At 40.1% G+C, this 19,602-nt stretch overlaps 1 protein-coding gene across 3 annotated transcripts in view; it reads left to right on the top strand.

The window, feature by feature from the left end:
* Positions 1 to 19,298, top strand: part of jag1a (jagged canonical Notch ligand 1a) — a 33,794-nt gene extending 14,496 nt beyond the window's left edge. For 2 of the 3 annotated variants that reach the window (XM_053476914.1, XM_053476912.1), the window contains exons 8-26: positions 1,359 to 1,472; positions 2,227 to 2,340; positions 2,988 to 3,101; positions 4,326 to 4,372; positions 5,646 to 5,819; positions 7,363 to 7,513; positions 9,174 to 9,338; positions 9,580 to 9,693; positions 9,960 to 10,073; positions 10,502 to 10,615; positions 10,733 to 10,849; positions 11,259 to 11,286; positions 11,651 to 11,736; positions 12,265 to 12,378; positions 12,486 to 12,595; positions 14,656 to 14,880; positions 15,340 to 15,471; positions 15,980 to 16,133; positions 16,411 to 19,298. In XM_053476914.1, the coding sequence (XP_053332889.1) occupies positions 1,359 to 1,472; positions 2,227 to 2,340; positions 2,988 to 3,101; positions 4,326 to 4,372; positions 5,646 to 5,819; positions 7,363 to 7,513; positions 9,174 to 9,338; positions 9,580 to 9,693; positions 9,960 to 10,073; positions 10,502 to 10,615; positions 10,733 to 10,849; positions 11,259 to 11,286; positions 11,651 to 11,736; positions 12,265 to 12,378; positions 12,486 to 12,595; positions 14,656 to 14,880; positions 15,340 to 15,471; positions 15,980 to 16,133; positions 16,411 to 16,880 (2,657 nt within the window). In that variant the 3' untranslated portion in view covers positions 16,881 to 19,298. The remainder of the gene's footprint in view (positions 1 to 1,358; positions 1,473 to 2,226; positions 2,341 to 2,987; positions 3,102 to 4,325; positions 4,373 to 5,645; positions 5,820 to 7,362; positions 7,514 to 9,173; positions 9,339 to 9,579; positions 9,694 to 9,959; positions 10,074 to 10,501; positions 10,616 to 10,732; positions 10,850 to 11,258; positions 11,287 to 11,650; positions 11,737 to 12,264; positions 12,379 to 12,485; positions 12,596 to 14,655; positions 14,881 to 15,339; positions 15,472 to 15,979; positions 16,134 to 16,410) is intronic. The other variant, XM_053476913.1, reaches the window with a different exon arrangement.
* The last annotated feature ends 304 nt before the right edge of the window (positions 19,299 to 19,602 follow it).

Here is a 19,602-nt window from a genome sequence, read left to right as displayed (position 1 = left end):
TAGCTTGTTGCCTAGCAACGCTGCTCTCTTGGCTTACAAGGCACGTATTATGTTTTCAGCTTGTAACACAGTGTATTGTGTATCTTTCTCTCTCTCTCTCTCTTTCTTTCTTTCTTTCACGGTCGGTCTGCTTTTTAGAGAATGAACTCGCTGTTCATTATTGTTAGGCAACCGGAGGCTCGTTAAGGGCAGGGTGGTGTGGTTCTTGTGGGTAGTGTAGTTCCCCGCAGGCCCCGGGTCATTGTGGGTAATGTAGTGTGGGTGATGCTGATTAATGGACTCTGGTGTTTAGGGTCAGCTGGAAGAAGACCCTGCATGAGAAGAGAGAAAACATAGGAAGGAATGACGACTCCTCCTTAATTTTGTTCGGAGAGATCTTCTTTTTCCTCTTCTTCTGCCCGTAATTTTTTTTCTTCTCTTTTTTTAAACCTCTGTCTCGTTTCCTCCTACCTTCTGTCTGTCATTTCTGTTTTGCCACCAGCATCAGACCTCCAGTGAGTGACTGAGCGAGGAAGGGGAAACAAGGAGGAGTACAGGAGAACATGGGGGTCCCAGCCATGCTGAACACACACACATATATACACGCTCACACACACACACACACACACACACACACACACACACACACACACACACGCACGCACACAGTCTCCAAGCCAAAAAATGCAGTTTGCATTAATTGATATGGGCAGATGAATGTGTTCCAACGTGTGGGGCTCCTTCTGCCCTTATTCCCTCCGTGTGTGTGTGTGTGTGTGTGTGTGTGTGTGTGTGTGTACATACTGTTTCAACATTGGACACTCCATGTACGCTGTATCAGCTTTTCTTTTCTAGTCTTTTGTCTTTTTTCCCCTCTGGTTCCAATTGTTTTTTTCTTTTTTTCTTTCATATTTCTTGACTTTTCTCGCTATCCTTCTCAGTTTTTTTTCCATTTCTTAAACATTTTTTAATGTTTTATTTAAATGTTTTATTTTTTCCCAGATTCTTTTTTAAAAACCTTTTTCTTTTTGTAAGATCATTTTTTTCCACTTGTCTTTTCATGACTTTTTTTTTTTTTGCTTTTCATTTATCACTTTCCATCAGTCTCTCATTATCTGTGTCTGTCTGTCTGTCTGTCTGTGTCGGTGTGAGAAAGGCCAAAGGGGCTTTCCAGTCCGCTAGCTGCATCAGATAAAGAGAGAGAAAATAGGGAGGGAGAGACGGAGAAGACGGAGGGTGAGAGGAAGGGAGGGAGCTATTGAAAGGGGAAAACCCAGAGTCAGGACCTCTCCCTCTGCTCCAGAACATCCGAACTGTTAAACAACATCTCTCTCTCTCTCCCCTTCTCTCTCTCTCTCTTTCTCTCTCTCTCCCTGTAGCGGATAACGCCTGTCTGTCGGAGCCGTGTCTGAACGGGGGACGCTGTATGGAGAGCAATCAGGGCTTCGAGTGCCAGTGTGCTCCGGGGTGGACCGGTCCATCCTGTGCCATCAGTGAGTTCTAGGGGGGTGTGTGTGTGTGTGTGTGTGTGTGCTTGCAGAGTAAGATGTCCAACTCATAAACAATGAAAAATAGGTTTAAATGCCTTTATACTAAACATTAGATAGATAGATAGATAGATAGATAGATAGATAGATAGATAGATAAGCAAATAAAAATGGATCTAATAAATTTCCCTCTTTGAGTCAATATTTCTTCCCCATTTCCGTTCCTGTCAGTTTTTCTATCATTCCTATTATACTCTATGTACACATATCACACTGAGAAAAAAAAAATGACAAACTTATAAAATCCTCTCCTTATTTTTGTTTTTTGTTTTCCTGTTGGGCTAAAATGTTCTCCTAACAAGTTACCGTGAAGAAACCGCTAAAAAAAAAAAGACAGAAACAAACTGCTTGTTAAGTTGCAGATTTTAAAGCCGAGTGTCATACAGTGAGATTAGTGTAGAGAGATGGAGAAAGCTAAGACCAGTTGTGGATGAGGGACTCTGTCACTTTAAAAGGGAAGAAGCAGTGTATGTCCTGAGTGGGTTGTGGGAGAGCTGGAGCAGCCGTGAGACGGGACGTAATCCAGACACGGGTCAGTTGAGGGTTGTAAGCGAGCGCAGGCCCAAGGCTCAGAGCAGACGGAGCAGAGCCAGCATTTGTGGTGCTTGTGTATATGTGTGGGACATGCACCCAGAGATAACACACACTCCCTGTGTGTGTGTGTGTGAGTGAGTGTATAACACTGTGTCCCCTCCCTCAGACAAAGACGACTGCAGTCCTAACCCGTGTCACCACGGAGGGACGTGTATGGACCTCGTCAACAGTTTCAAGTGCAAGTGTCCTGCGCAGTGGATCGGCAAAACCTGTCTCATCGGTCAGTGCCTTTCTCTTTGTCTATCTGTCTGTTTCTTTGTCTCTCATCTTTTTTTTGTGTAACTATCACTCTGTCTTTCTCAGTCTGTCTGTCTACCTTCCTCTCTCTCTCTCTCTCTTCGTCTTTAATTTCTCTGCCTCTTGCTCAAACTCAATTTTTTTCCCTCTCTCTTTTTCTTATCTCTTTTCCTGTCTGTCACTCTGATTGTCTGTCCTGTCACTGTTTATCTATTCCTCTCTCTCGGTTTATCTTTTCATCTGTCTGTCTGTCACTCTTGCTCTCTATCTATCTCTGTTTCTGCTTCTTTCTCTATCTGACTATCTCTGTCTATCTCCCTCCAACTCTATCTATCTGTCTGTTTCTCATTTTCCTCTCTGCCTTTCTCATCTCTTTCTGCCTTTGGTCTTAGTCTAGCTGTCTGTGACTCTTTCTCCATCTCTCTCTGAACTTTCTACGTCTCCCTTTCTCTGTTTCTCATCTCTGTGTCTTTTTATCTTATTTATCTGTCTCTGAGTCTCTCTGTCTGTTTCTCTTTCTCTCATTATCAAGCTTGTCTAAAATCCATGTTTGTTTCCCTTTTTGTGACACATACACATACACACACACACACACACACAGAGTACTGATGTCTCTCTCTGGCTCTGCAGATGCAGATGAGTGTGCCGAGAACCCGTGTGTGAACGCCCACCTCTGCCGCAACCTGATTGGTGGATACTTCTGCGAGTGTCTCCCCGGCTGGACTGGACCCAACTGTGACATCAGTAAGTAGGTCCAGGACAAGCGACACGTCACCTCCGTCTCTCGTCTCCTCCACCGCCGTTCATTTAAAGTCACGTCACCAAGCTCTCAGTCCTGCACACCTGGCTCTGCGTTGGCTTCTTTATCTCTTTTTTAATATCACTTTTTGTCCCCTTTATATTTGCTTTGTTTTCTGTTTTCTCACATTTCATTCTTCCTTGTGTTGTCTTGCTTTTCTTTTCTTTCTTTTTTTCTTGCTTACTTTCTTTTGGGACTTTGTATTTCTTTTTATGATTATTGTCTTTTTTAAAACTTTTTCTTCTTTCTTTTCTAATCCCTTCTCTAATTCTTTTACGCTATTTTCTTTCTAGATTTTTTTTATTTCTTGTGTAACTTTAAAAGGTGTTCTTGTATAACTCTCTCTAAATTCTTTTGTCTTACTTCTCCCAACTTGTTTTTTCTTTTCATATGTTTCTGTATGACATAGCTTCTGCTTTAAGTTTTTTTTTCTCTTTCTTGTTTTTTGTATGTTTTTATTACTTGGTTTATTTTCCTTATATTGCTATTTTTCTCCTTAATATTCTTCTTCCTCTTTTTCATCATGCCTAACTTTTCTTTTTTACTTTCTCTGTTCTTTCTTTCTTTCTTTCTTTCTTTCTTAATTTACATACTCACTCATTTACTCACTAACTCCCTTCTTCCTTTCTCTTTCTTGGACGGATTATTTGGAAGCGTTAGCAGGCTAGCTTGCTAACAGGTGTGCATGACAATCCCAAAGGCTTTTTGATTAGAGCTGCAATCCTGTAATCAGGCCGGTGGGAAAGCGAGACAATCAGACGTTCACGTGACAGCGCCATGATGATCATGTTCACGCTTGTCTAAAATTTCAGGCCAATTAAAATATTAAGGTTGGAAGTGTGTTATCATGTTATTATCCAGATCGAGTGCAGGCTTAGTCACTCTGATAAATGGCATTTGTACGATGTCTTATCAGTGCCCATTAGCGAACTGTTAGCGATTAGCGTCCAACTTCAACACTGCTGCCAGCGCTGCGACTCACCCGCTTTCCCTCTCACACGGTTTCCTCCTGATCCTTATCAGAGGAAAAGCTCTGGAGATCTGGCTTATCACGAACTGCTTCGATAACACTAAGAGCCCGCGGCTGTTTGCTTTGAGTCACCGCTGAGACCCGCTATTCTTATTAATTATTGTTTTTCTTTGTGTTTTTTTATTGTTATTATTCGCAGATGTCAACGACTGCCAAGGGCAATGTCTGAACGGAGGATCTTGTAAGGTAGGTCTGCGTGTGTGTGTGTATGTGTGTGTGTGTGGTATTTTGTACCCACCAAAATGCCTTGTCAAAGTTTGGGGGTCTTTCGTCAAATCCTTGGCATGGGCTTTGACTTTTTTTCCTTCTCCTATCACCTCTCTCCATCTCTTTTTTTTTTTTCAAAAATAGTGACTGCTGAGTCATTCCTTGGAGAAAGGACAGGAGGGAAAGAAAGCCATCTGGGATGAAAAAAAGTGGAGGGAGAGAGAGGGAAAGAAAGAGTGCGGGTGGGAGGAAGGCTGGATGAACACAGTAGATCAGATTTCCATAAACATTCCTGTCTCCTGCCAGAGAGAAAGGGAGAGAGAAAGAGAGAGAGTGCCTTTATTCTTCCATCTATCCTCCTCCCCTTTGTGCCCACACCTCCCTTCTCTCCCTCGCTCATTCTTTCTTTTCTCCGTCTTTTACCTCACTGACCCTTTTCTTCCACAAACGGAATCGGCTGCAGCGAAGATAAGCCGAATCCAAAAAAAACGCGTTTAACAACAAACCTATGCTAATCTGCAAAATTAACAAAAGCAAACATTGCGATTAGCGCTCATTGTGTTCTGTTATGCTAGCAGTGATGTAAAAGTTTTGCATTTAAAATGAAAAAAAAACGCTCATTTATTTCTCTTTTTGTGAACAAAAAAGTCTTTTACTACCTTACTTTCTGCGAATGTTTCTGCTACATTAATTTAGCTAGTTTACCCTATGCTAACTTATCTGTCTCATTTTTTATAGTAAGGTAACACATTTGTCACATTAGTCATGTCATCTGGTCATTTAGGGAAAACTCAGAATCTGTATAGTTTGTAGAGTTGTATTCAGTGTGCATGTTGGGCAAAATATAACAACACAGGCTATGTTGATTTTGGAGTGTACAGTAGTTAGCGATGAACAAACTTGGTGTTTGAAAATTGTAAGATTCTTGCAAGCAAAATAATTCTTTCTGTAGCTTATTTGTCTTGTCATAATGGTAACTTGGCCATGCCACGTCATGCAAAGTTATGCTAGCTTGTTATGTTTGTAATAACATGGAATCTGTAGATCTTATCAAAGAGCTTGACAGTTTGTTTTAAAAAAGTTTTAAAGCCAATGTAATCACTTACAAAACAACCATATTAGGATATGACTGTAATACCTTTAGGGTGCTAACGTCAAATATATAGATAAAACTAGCGTTAATAACCTTACGCTGTGCCAGGTGTAGCCAGCCTGTTCTGGCGGCAATTAAACACTTTCTGTGTCTTTTTAGGACCTGGTGAATGGGTACAAGTGTGTGTGTGCGCCGGGATTCACAGGCGATCATTGCGAGAAGGATATTGACGAGTGTGCCAGTCAGCCCTGTCTGAACAAGGGCCAGTGCCGCGATGATGTCAACGGCTTCCAGTGCCTGTGCCTGCCTGGGTTCTCTGGAAACCTGTGCCAGGTGAGTGAAACTTGGGTGAGCACACACCCATATCGCCCACGGCATTCCTCGGGTCCGATGCGTGTTTTAAACTTGCCTCTGTCGTTTGAACCTTTTTGCAAATTCATCATCGTCACTTTCTCACCGCAACCTAATATCTTTTGTGACGTTTAGATTAGCTTATATAGCTCCCTTCGGCTCGCTGCAACCACAAACATCGTTTCTCTACAGCTGTGAGCTGTTATCGTCTCCCCGCCACACCCCAGCCATATTCCTCCACCAAAACACAGTCAAGTCTGTTCATGTCACTGCTTAACATTAACTGCTGTTTGCTTTCTTTTTAGACATATGCTAGCTTAGCCAGTTTGAGTGGATAATACATTAGCTCTTCATTCTGTGTAAATAATTTTGATGTGCTGGGAAACTACGTTAACCTGGCACTGTTTTTCTAGCTTAATGTGGGATAACTTAGTCTAGCGGTTTCTTTTTAGGTAACTCATTAGCCCGGATATGTTTCTCTAGCTTACTGTAAATTACTGCTAATTTAAATTTGTTGTTTTACTTGATGTGTCTCTAGCTTAAAATGTGTTAAAACCTTAGTGTATTAGCTTCTCTTTAGGTAACTCATTACCCCCTCTATTTTTCTGTAACTTACTGTATGATGATTTAGTTTAGCTCTGTAACTTGAGGTAACCCATTAACCTCATATTTTTTTCTAACTTACTGTATGTTAGTTTATTTGTTTGACTTGAAGGTAACATTGCTATATTTCTCTAGCTTAACATGTGTTAAAACCTTAGCTTGTTTCTGTTTGTTTTGAGGTAGCTCATTAAACTCCATCCTACATCCTAAAATGTTTCTCCAGCTTTCCATATGCTAACTTAGCTGTTTCACTTGTGGTAAATCATTAGCTTGTACAATATGTTTCTCTTGCTTACTGTATGCTAATTTAGTTTAGCTGTTTCACTTGTAACCCCACTATATTTCTCTAGCTTTAAATGAGTTAAAACCTTATTTTATTAGTTTCCTTCAGTGACTTGGCTATGTTTCCTTAGCTTACTTTGTATTTAAACCATAGTTTTTGTTGTTTTTCTTGCATATTTTGAGGTAACTCGTTTGGCTAAACATGTTTATGTTGTTTATATTGAGGTAGCCGCCTTGTGAGGTGATGTATTATTCTGGATATGGTTTTCTAGATAATTTTTCTTCACTTTAATAAGGGTTAGCTTTGCTATGTTTCAGAACAATATTGTGTCTGTTTCTCACAATATACTGTTGTAAAACATTAGCAGCATTTCATCAACTAGTTAGCTTGTTGACTATTCTGAGGTAATGTCTTAGGCTTGCTATGTTTCTGATCTAATTAGTTAGCCTGGTGCTATTTTTTTCCCCTAGTTTTACTAGGTTTCTTTACATTGTTCTGAGGTAATTTAGCTGAATTTAAGGTAGTCTGAATTTATTTATGTTACCTAATGTGGTCTAAAACATAAGCCCTGTTAGTGATTATGGAATGAACCGATAACTCATGGTTGTTCTGTGTTTTTTTTTTTTTTGCATTGTCTAGTTGGATATCGACTACTGCGAGGGAAATCCATGTCAGAACGGTGCGCCGTGTTTTAACCTAGAGACGGATTACTACTGTAAATGTTCTGAGGATTACGAGGGCAAGAACTGCTCCCATCTCAAAGACCACTGTCGCACCACACCCTGCGAAGGTAATTGTTCATTCACTTGCTCACGCGTGCATATGTGTGCACAGCTATTATATTTGTTTAAGTATGCATAGAGCTCTAGTGTTACTATTATCTTTCAGTTATCACTTTAGTTCTTGTTATATTGTGATAATAAAATACTTTTATTTCTCTTTTATGCAAGATCTAGTTTTGTGTAAAGTTTTAATATACTGTATGTATGAGTCTGCATGTTTGATCTTAACAGAGAAAGACATAAACACACATTAAAGGTTATGTAACATCATTGCAAAACGTGTTTATGTTGTCGGTTATAATGGTCTACGCGTTTTACAGTTGGTGTAACAAAAAAGATGACGAAGTCATGAACGCCTGAGTTTTTATAACAACCAATAAAAGAAGTGAAGAACGTAAACAAAATCCTTTTGTTAAAAGAGATTTAAAAAAATGTGCACACACAGGTTGTCGCTTTGAATGTAAATGTAATTGATTTCCATCAAAAGCCGTATTTTTGTCTTTTATTTATTTGGAATTCTTTGCTTTTTGTACATGGCGTGTTCAAGACAAACCGGGACATTTCACTACCTTTATTTTTTTTATATGATCCCCTTTTACACTAATGCACTTATCCCAGTGTTTCATTAGTGCTTGGATACCACCAAGGTGGAACGTTTTCTCAGTACACCAGAGCCATTAAAGGACTGCCTGCTTGATTGAACGCTGGCCTCCCAGGAGCTCCCTTAATGGCTCAAACGAGTGGAAATGGCTTGGAGCGAGGTCAGGACTGTATGAGCAAGTGGTGCGGTGTTTAGTATGAGCTTGTGTATTCCTCCAAAAACAGAACGCCTTTGGTGATTAAGCCAAGCCATTTTACCCCTTTAAAGGAAAGGGCCATTAAAGGAGTTTCTCAGAGGCCAGCGTTTTAGACGTGAAGCAGGCATGGCTCCGGCGTGCTGGGAAAAACTTTATACCTTGATGATATCCAAGCACTAGTGACTACTTGTATCCAATAATTTCCCTCACGGGATCAATAAAGTATATCTATTTATCTGTCTCTCTACACTGGTGCATATAAGTGCATTAGTGTACCAGAGGATTATATAAAGAAACAATGACATTGACATTTCCACAGGCTTAAAATATCCCAGAAGCTTGTGCTTTGCCCTGATATTGTGTCATATCACATTTCTCACATATCTGAAACATGTCATTTATGAATGTTATGAGGTTTTAATGACGGCACTCGGCCATGAACCGGGATATTTTAATCCTGTTGGCGCCGTTCCATTGTATCATTGAGAGAAGTTAGCCATTTCTAACGCATCTCCATTGCTCCCCGAGGGCTGCGGCACCTGTGGGAATATTTAATATTGCGTTACACTTTTGAGCTTAGCTACTTTACCGGGGTGGGGGTGCAGAAGCAGACTAGGTGGCGGCTATGCTAAGTCTTAGCACGTTGCTATCTGAACCGTTACGAGAACTGTCAGGATCTTGGGTGTGTTCTAATACAGGGTTGTGCACGCTCCGAGGGTTTGAAAGAGAGCACAAGAGAGATAATAGGTCTCTAAAAAAATTATATTTAAAACAGGGAGAGGCTCGTGTTGGAATTTCCCCTTGATTTGTTGCCAGAGAGAGCACCCCGGTCTGACCTTGCTAACCCCGCCTCTTTGTTTCTATCCCGCAGTGATCGACAGCTGTACGGTTGCCGTGGTTTCGAATAGCACGCCAGGGAACGTGCGCTACATCTCATCCAATGTGTGCGGCCCGCACGGTCAGTGCCGCAGCCTGGCCGGCGGTCATTTCAGCTGCGAGTGTCAGGAGGGCTTTACTGGAACCTACTGTCATGAGAGTAAGTGCGACATGATCGTTTTATCGTGTCACCAAACACAAGAGCCAATCATGTCAGAATATGCAAATAAGCCCTACGCAATAACAGTTTTCCAGAGAACAGGTGTCAGGTTTATGGTTCGTATATTTAATTAATTTGAATATATGTCTTGATTGTGAAAGTAATGGCACCCTGTGACTAATAGTATGTTTATTAACACATTCTCTCCCTCTCTCTGTCTCTCTCTATTTGTCTGTTTTAGACATTAATGACTGCGAGAGCAGCCCATGTGGTAACGGCGGGACATGTATTGATAAAGTAAACGTGTACCAGTGTATCTGCGCTGATGGCTGGGAGGGACCCGACTGCGAAACTAGTAAGCACATGTCCTCATGTCTCATCTTTAAAATGATGATTAAAAAAAAAAAAACAATCAGTTAGAACATGTTCTTTCAGACCATTGAAAGGAATGTGGCTCTAACACTGTTAATACCACACTGACTACAGAGACTTGTAGCACTTGTACAGCGATGGCTACCTGTCATGATGTTCACCACAACTAATAGGAGTATCGATAATAAATAAAGATGTTATAGGATGCAAACCAAAAAAAATTTTTTTTTGGTTGTCATTATTATTTAGATATCGACGACTGCAGTACAAACCCATGCCACGATCGCGGTGTGTGTCGCGATCTGGTCAACGACTTCTACTGCGAGTGCAAAAACGGCTGGAAAGGAAAGACCTGTCACTCACGTAAGCACCGCCCTCTTTTGTACTGTCTTTTTGAACAATAGTGGCTGTTTCTCAGTATTATGAATTTTTTTTTTTACATTACTTTCTAAAATCACGGTTTAGCTTGGACAAACTGAGCATTGCAAACTGAGTATACAAAATATACTAATCAAGTCTAGTTCCAAAAATTGAATAAATAAAGAAGGAGCAAAACGTAGTGTTAGCAGTTCATGATCCTGGGGTTTTAGGGATTAACCAGCAAATTAGAACTGTAATTGCAGACAACCTTATCTCCACGTCACTGCGGATTACGGATCTGTACGAATTGTGAAACGTGATATTTTTGATTTTGCAATACGTAATGAGAAGTAGCACAAGTTTGCACCTCTGTGATCAGTAGAACTTGGACTAAGATTTGGGCTTTTTTTGTGCGAATCTCGCGTTCTCAGGCGAGAGCCAGTGCGACGAGACGACGTGTAACAACGGCGGTACGTGCTACGACGAAGGAGACTCCTTCAAATGCATATGTGCGCCTGGCTGGGAAGGGACGAGCTGTAATATCGGTATGTAAATTTTTTTTTTTTATAAATAATAATTGTTAGCCGCATTTGTGTTTTGCGTTTGGCGTTAACATGAAATGCAATCTCTGTAAATAAATATATTTATGTGTGTGTTTTTAGCGAAAAACAGCAGCTGCCTTCCCAACCCATGCGAGAACGGAGCTACTTGCGTCGTCAGCGGCGACCACTTCACCTGCGTGTGCAAGGAAGGCTGGGAGGGACTCACCTGCAACCAGAGTATGATGTCACTTCCAGTCCTTTGTCTAATTTAAAATAAGCAAGGGATTGCGTGTACCTTTTACCCTCATCCGTTAGTGTTAACTGTAATTGCTAGAAAAGCAGGATTTCCATACCGAACTAGTTCGAAATGACATTTGCATGCATAATGAAAAAGATATCATATTTATTTTAATTTCCTGTTGCTATGGTGACATGATTCATCTCCTTAAATGCCCCACAATCATAAAAAGCTTTCATTTCGATTGAGATTTTTTTTCTTTTTTTTTTCTTCTTTTTTTTTTCTCTTCCCTCTCTCTTCTTCGCATGCATGGTGTCTATCAATGGTATGTGTGTGTTTGTGTGTGTGGTGTTTTTTGGGAATTGAATCGCTTTTATTAAACTTTGTTTTTTCTGTCTTGTGTTACAGACTCAAATGACTGCAACCCACACCCATGGTAAGCCATTTCCGACACACACACAAACACACACACACACATATCCTCCAGCTAAATACATAAAACCCTATTCAGGTTTTTCCCATGTCCTCTATGTCTGTCTTTCTTTCTCTCTTTCTCTCTCTCGAGCTCTCTCTCACATACACACACGCACACACTTTCTCTCGCTCTTGTCTGCGCGTTTCACATGGCACTCACACGGTCCCGAACAAACCCCGAGGACGTTCAGGAAGTGATCGTATCGAGATTCACCATCATACACTCTGCATGAGACGAAGATCTTATCTCTGAGTGAACTTTGACCTCTGAACTCAAACATGCTCTTTCTCTCTCTCTCTCTCTCTCTTTCTGTCTCTCCTGTTAGTTACAACAGCGGGACGTGTGTGGACGGAGATAACTGGTACCGGTGTGAGTGTGCCGCGGGCTTCGCCGGACCCGACTGTCGCATCAGTGAGTGACTCGCCCTAGTTACTCTCGGGTTTCTAACGCTGGTGCTGATTTATCGATAGTGACTGTCGCTCTCGGCCAAATGCAGCTAGAAGAAGAGGAAAAAAGCATTAGGCAAATGTACAAGCGTTCATGTAGTTCAGTTTCTTTTATTACCAAGTACGGTATTAAGATGCAACTCAAAATCTCATTGCTAATTTCCCTAGAGTTATTTCATACATTGCTGTGACGGCTGTGTAGTTTTTTAGTTAGCCTTATATTATGAACGATTTTGTAGCTAATGTAGGCGAACTAGTTTCACCCATACAATTGATTATGTTGCCAAAGTTTAGTTTAAAATTTTTGGGATTGTATGTGTGATAATGTAAACATGCTTCATTTATCACCGGATCATCATAATTACACATTATAACATCAAACCGGCTGGCTTGCTTTAGCTGAAGTATCTTATTATCAGAAGTATTTATGTCAGTTACTGAGATAACAAGAACGATCATCGATTTATTAACAACATCGTAATCTTTCTGGCAGACATAAACGAATGTCAGTCGTCTCCGTGCGCGTTCGGCGCGACCTGCGTGGATGAGATTAACGGATACCGCTGCTTGTGTCCGCCCGGGAGAACTGGAGTGAAGTGTCAGGAAGGTAAATACACACACACACACACACACACACACACACACCGGCTCAGTGCTGGTCACAATTCCTCTTTCCTTCGAAAGCCATGGTCACATGACTCGTTTCGGTTTCAGTAATCAGACATCCCTGCATGGACAGCGGCCGGCACATGGCTGACGGGGCGAGATGGGACAAAGACTGTAACACCTGCTCGTGTCACAACGGCAGGATCAACTGCACAAAGGTACTGAAGTCCTCCAAAAAATAAAATTTTGCTTTATTCATTCTAGGTATTTTATTTATTTTATTTTTATTCATCATCTATAAATTAAAACATTCCGAAGCCCCACAAATTGATAAAAATAAATTTAGATATAATATTTAAAGCTCGAAAACACAGTATAAATATTTTTTTATATTGTTATAAAGTTTAAATAAATTTTGTAAAAATTAGTTTTTTTTTTCTTTCAAAAAATCTAGCTATAGTTACTGGAAAACTTACAGATGTAAAAACAATAAACATGTAGAAGTTGATATATAAAAGTTCTTGCTCATATTGAAATTATTTGCATGCAAACTGAAAAATTTGAAAGAGAAGTAAATAAACAAACAGATAAATCAGCTAAACAAAGGAATAAAATAATAATAATAGTAATAATAATGATAATAATAATAATAATAATAGTGTTTTTTTTGTTGCTTAATACATTCTAGGTATTTATTATTTTATTACATTTTATATTTATTTATTAATTTATTAAATTTATTTATCGATCTAATAACTGGCTGATAATAGCAATAGCAATAATAATATCTAGATTTTTTAAAAGATATTTTTATTATAACTATTCATATGAAATGTTATTACATTTTTTTATACAATCATGAATATAGCTTCTTATTCTCTTTCAAATTAAAAAATATTTTCTTAAAAAAAAAACTTTTATTACCAAAAAACAAAAAAAAATAAAAAAGTATAAATAAACTTTCTTTTTCTGTTCTGAACCCCAAAATGTTTTTTCCTCTCTCTTTATTTATTTTTTTTCCAGAAACCTCCTGTATAAACTAAACAAACCTATTATTGTGGTTTCATTGCTTCATCTAATGAATCTGACTTCAGCAGGTTAGGATGTATAACGTTAATGATGTTTAAGAAGTTAAGAGTTTAGCCGGCGTACTTTCCCTTACGAATGATGTGTCTTAGGATGACTGAATTCGCGTGTGGGTCACACTGGTTAACGATTAACGCTTCAGCTGTGAGATTGTGTGTGTTTTATATTATAACAACCTGTCACCTATTGACTCTTTTCTCTTTTATTCGTTAGCTGAGATCAAAGCAAAGCGATCCCACATCCTGTATATTAGGCAAAACCGTTTAGCTTATCTAATGTTAACGTGAAACGTTATCCAGGAGAAGTTTTATCAGCGTCTGGGACCAAAGAGCACCGAGTGAAGGATTAAATATTAATGTGTGGTTCATGTGAACCACACATACAATGGTGTTCTCATCATGACGGGTCTTAAAAAAAAAAAACAGTGTAAAGTTCAGGGTGCTGAGTAATGACCCAGCATATGGAAGCAGTAAAAAAATGAAAAAATTGAATAAAAAAATCAAAAAACAAGAAAATAACAGTTCCGTTTTGCAAACAGGCAGAGTAGCTCTGGAAGAGAAAAAACCTCCATTGACTGTAAACTTTAACCTCAAACATCGTCCGGATGAACAAAACCACGAATGTGGAATCGGCTCCTCGCTCTCTCTTCTGACGTCAAACTGTTTTCTGTGTGAATAACCCCCCCCCCAAAAAAAAAAAAAAAAAAAAAACGAGGCAGGGATTTATGTGTGTTCAGTAAATGGCTCCCAAGTGCAAGGCTAGTTGGTGTGCAACACAACCGCAGTGTGGGCCTGATTGATCGAGCTTTTAGTCTTTGGCAAACTTTGAGCACGCCTCATTTGGAAACGACAGACTTAAACAAAGGCGATAAATCTCCTTTAATAGGCTGAACCGAATTATCAGATTGTGCTGTACAATGTACAACTCCAAAGAGAAATTTCTCAGAAACCAGACTTGAGGAAATGCTATTCACAGAAACTTTGCATGACGGGTAGTCTTTCCTCTCCCGGCTGATCGTTAGGATACTAAGCTTCAGCGGTGCGCTGTTGGATTTCATTATAGGCTTAAAACTGACAAAACGGTGCAGTGTGTGGCACAGAAAGGATGACTTCTGATAATGTGTCCATGATTGAGAGAAGCATAATTGGTGTTAATTCGAAATCCTTCTCCGCCTCTCTACCTTCCATCGCAGTTGCTGTGCGGTCCGAGGATGTGCCATCCGCTCGGGGCCGGGCGCGGAGACTGTCCGGCGGGTCTGTCGTGCATCCCGGTGCGTGAGGACTATTGCTTCGTGCGACCTTGCCACACGCAAGGGGAGTGCTGGTCAGATCAGAGCACGCCCGTCCAGTCCCGGTGCCACCCGGAGAGCGACTGCGCCAACGTGACGTTCACTTTCACGAAGGACGTCATGCCACAGGTAAGAGCTAAGAAAAATATTAGGAGAGCGAATGTGAGGTGTGTCAGATACTTGCATTTCTAGGTAGAACCATTTTTTTTAAAACCACATTTTAATGAAGTTTAAGATAAAAAAAAAAACACAGAAAGTGCATGGGTTGCCAATACTTTTGCCCTCACGAAGAAATACACATGCTGTCAATCAGAATTTACTCTAACCTTAAAAGCCCACCCCTTTCTTTTTTTTCTTTTTCATGGTAAATCCATTCTACCAGCTGCTTTGCATACTGAACCACGATTGGTGTGTGTGTTTTGTGATGTAATAACTCTGACACCTTCAGCGTTTAATACCAGCTGAAGTACTTGCGTGAGATTTTTAGCTGCTCCTGTTCATTAAAATAACTGAGATGAGACTTATTCACGTCGCCTGAGTAAGAAATCTGCTTCCACATGACTGATTTCCATGTGTTGTTTGTGTCAGGGCGTGACGGTGGAGCAGGTGTGCAGAGAGCTACGCAGTCTCTACGTGGTGAAGAACCTCTCCTCCGAGTACTCCATCTCCATCACCTGTGAACCTTCCGCCACGGCCAGCAGTGAAATACACGTAGCCATTGTATGTATCCGGAATCTTCTGTCAATCCTGTAATAGCAGGTTTATCCTTTAATCGCTCAATTGCATGCCACAACTAATCCCCTGACATTAATCCTGTGCTATTACCACCCAAACTGTCCGCCAATAATCATGGTGATGATGAGAATGAGTCGTTCTGTCGTTTCTTTATGCTGCATAAATAACACATTTTGGCCACACAACAGCTCATTACAGTTTTGTGTTTCTTTGTTAAACAAACTACACATAATAATAGTTATTTATGATGGGAGAAACCAAACCGAGACCAAAGCCCAAGATCAATCACTGTAGGTTTTTTTTTTTTTGTTTACTTTACATACAATACATAAAACAAATACTGAAGCCATAAAATTTAAACTAACGACTGAGGGAAGCCAAAGCCCCACCCGCGTCCACATGAGTTATTAAGATGTAATGCTTTATTATTGTAATTATTATAATTTTTTTTTTAATATGTCAAAAACGATGTTAAATGGCATGTGTTTTCCAGCAGGTTTCTGATGATGGCGACAGGAGCCACGTTCCGGTTAAAGGTATCACGGACCGGATCATCGACGTGGTGAGCAAACGAAGCACTAACGGTACCATTCTCGCTGCCATCGCGGAGGTACGCGTCCAGCGCCGGCCCGCCAGCACCCCCAATGGTGAGAATCTAATGAAGCAGTACTGGGAAAGTTCTAGTTCAATTATCTGTAGAAAATTTGATTCAAGTACAAGTCATTATAATTGAAAGAACATACATAACTCAGTTTCTATAAAAAAAGTTGCAAAGTATAGTATACATACAGTATATAACTTTTCCGTTCTCTAAACAATGCTCAAAAAGTACCAAAATATTAGTAATGTCTGTAAGTATATAAATATAATTTACAGCCCATGGGAAACGTTCTGAATCTGTTCCTTCTCGTTGTTCTTCCCTAGATTACCTGGTGCCGGTGCTGGTTTCCGTAGCAACAGTGATCTGGGCGCTGGCTTTGGTGTGGGCAGCGTTGTGGTGTGTGAGACGACGGCGCAAGCAAAACGCAAGTGCCACCGCGACCGGGTACACGTCTGCGCCGTCGACCGTCCCAAGTGCCGAGGACAACAACGCAGCCAACAACGCGCGCGAGAACCTGCACCAGATCAAAAACCGCATCGAGAAAAACGCCGTGAGCGCCAAGATCGGACAGCAGAAACTCCCGCCTCCAGAAACGTCGGCACCCGAGGACGACCCGGACACGGAAAAACATCTCCACAAAGCACGGTTTCCACGGCGACCGGTGTACGTGCCCGTGGAGTGCGACGAGCGGCCAAGCAGCCTGCACGAAAAGTGCGCTCACTGGACTAACAAACGCGACAACAGAGACTTGGAGTCCCAGAACAGCTTGCACAGAATGGAGTACATCGTATAGCGGCTGCGAGGAAACGGCGGTGGGCTAGGCAACAGTCACCGTGACAACCGTTACGGCTGCACCCGGAGGTGAAGGACGGACGGGAAAATAATAGCACCAGAATTTTCCGGCTCACCTTCGAGCAGGAGACTCAGGTCTCTGTTACGGGAAATTTGACCGTTTTGGACTGTCAAAATGGCGAAGGAGGAGAAAACGAGGAAAAGTCCCCACAGCAAAATTTACGACAAAGACACACTGACTAATTGGGTCAGATCGAGGTTGTTGTGGGTTGGCCACTTTTTTGGTTTTCCCCCCGGTTAAAAAAACAAAGCAAAACACCACGGCCTTCGGTTACTTCACACAGTGCTGAATTACGGACAAGCGATTTTTGGCACTGCTGGAAAAAAATTTTATTCCTTTGTGTGCAGCAGAATTTCGAAGGCACACGGATTTGCACTCAGCAAACATGCGTCAGTGTTTTTTTTTTTTTCCTTTTTCCTTTCTTTCCTGTTCTTTTTTTCTTCTTCCTTGGAATCATTTCACAGAGATGCAGGGTTTCAACCTGATTCGTCACGAGCATAAAACCTTGTGTGTCAGAGCCGAGAAGTAAAGCTGATCTCGGCCCAGGTTTGCAGTTTCGCCGCTACCGCTAGAGACGCTCTGAGGTTATCTCATTTAAGTCACGCAGACGGAGATCTCGACACGTGTCCGTGAACCGAGATCCTCCAAGCTCACTTAGAACTGAAGTCTAAGGGCAGTTGTTGAAATGTCTGTCTGGAAAAAATTCCCGTGATGTTTTTTTTTTTTTTTTTTTTTTTTGGTCAAACCAACAATTTCGTGTTGGTTTGCAATCTGACTGTAAATCTGTCTTGTTGTCTTGTCTCATCTTAGGCACAGGGGCTGATTATGTTGCTTGGGTTAAACAGAGGACTTTAGACTTTAACTGTAAGTGAGTTTGGAGTAAACTGGGTTTCCGTTGTCTTCAGGTTGACAAAACGGTGGGGTTGTTCAACACCCCGGATCTGACACTAGGGGTGGGCCAGTTATCAGGGGAAACAAGATAAGACGAACATAAATCAAACATTGTGATACTTGAAGGTACTTCTTCAAGACGGCCCTTTCTTTATTCAATTTGTTGCCGTATCAATGCAACGTACTCTGTGAAGTAAACCATCTTGATTAAAGGGATAAAAAAATGACAAGGCAAATTGGAAAAAAAAAAAACATAGTCATATGCGTATTCAGCGCTTTATAGAAATACTAACGATACTTTATAACAAATTCGTCCATCAGATCGCCCACCCCTGAGTAAATCCCGCGTTAATCCTACTGTCAATGCGAACATTCCTGCTACACCACACATCCACAACAACCAAAACGTCATCACTATCCTTACTGTTATTATTATTATTATTATTACTATTATTTATTGTCTTTTTTTTTTTTGCAGGCGGCAGGTCAAACTTTAGTCCCTTGCAATATGAAGAATTTAATTGTCGACTTTACTCTGACGTCAATGTTGTGTAGATTTTTTTTTCTCTTGTATGTACATATTTTTTAATTAATCATTGTGTATATTTGATTTATTAACTTAATATTCGAGAGCCTATCATTCCTTTTTTTTTATTTATGTGCTTTGGTTAGATTCGAAGGTTTGACAGCTTTGTAAGCTTTCAACTTCCTTATTTTTGACAGAAAACACTTGTTTCACATAAAAAAAAACAGTTTGTAAAAAGAAAATATGCCAAAAGTGTTCTTGAAAGAATAGTTTTATTTTTTATTCTAGCTGTATGAAATGAAATGAAATGCGCTGTACAAATTTTGTTGTTTAAAAAAGGAAAAAAGGAAAAAAAAAGTTTATTAGTTAGTTTGACGGTTTTGGTCAGGATTATTTCCCGAACGTTTCCAAAACAGTGGTGGAGAAAGGTGGGAAAGAAAGAAACGTGACTTTAACGCGTCTTACAACAAAGACAAACATAAGTGAATAGACATTTCTGCAGTGGTGTATTTCCTGTATTCTGTCATAAATCAACCTTAGAATGTTCCGTCACTGTGTTAATGTAACCCGCGCTTCCCGTAGCAGTATTTCTGTAGTGAGGTGAGATTAAAGCTCGTAGCCAGCAGTTTGTTTATCAGCTGACAAACGACTGAGGAAACCAGAAGAAGAGCTTCTTGTTTAAAGAGCTTCACTTTCCTTTGAAAAAAAAGTAAAAACTCTGTATGATTTGTAATATTTCATTGTTTTGTTGATAATTTCAAGACAGAAATAAAGGGCAGGTCCATCAAAGTGAACTCTTTCTTCTGAGTGATGCTGGCCAGGACATCGTACAATTTTTTTCTTTAGGCCTCTCTGAACAAAAAACGTTTCAGTTTTACTTTAGTGTTAAATTTAATAACTTTTCCTCTTTTTGCCAGAAGTCTTGTTTTTTTGTGTCATTTGAAAGTAATATTTATTAAATTCTTTGTAAGAAACAATGTGTTAAAAGTGGAGTCTTTTTTTTGTTAAAAAAATAAATATATATATATATTATATATATATATATATATATATATATATATATATATATTATTTCTAAAAATACTAGGAGCTTTTAATTCAAACTGGGACTTGTGATGAATTTTCTGGTGAATTCAAGTATAAAACTGATTGACATTTACAAAAGACGTCAATCTCAGTGCGGTGATGAGACACAAGGGCGCAAACATTTTAAAGACGGACGTACTGTATGTCTGGGAAGGACGA

The sequence above is a fragment of the Clarias gariepinus genome, chromosome 18 (assembly GCF_024256425.1).
Source record: "Clarias gariepinus isolate MV-2021 ecotype Netherlands chromosome 18, CGAR_prim_01v2, whole genome shotgun sequence".
NCBI lineage: Eukaryota > Metazoa > Chordata > Actinopteri > Siluriformes > Clariidae > Clarias > Clarias gariepinus.
This window is presented reverse-complemented; position numbering and strand designations above follow the sequence as displayed.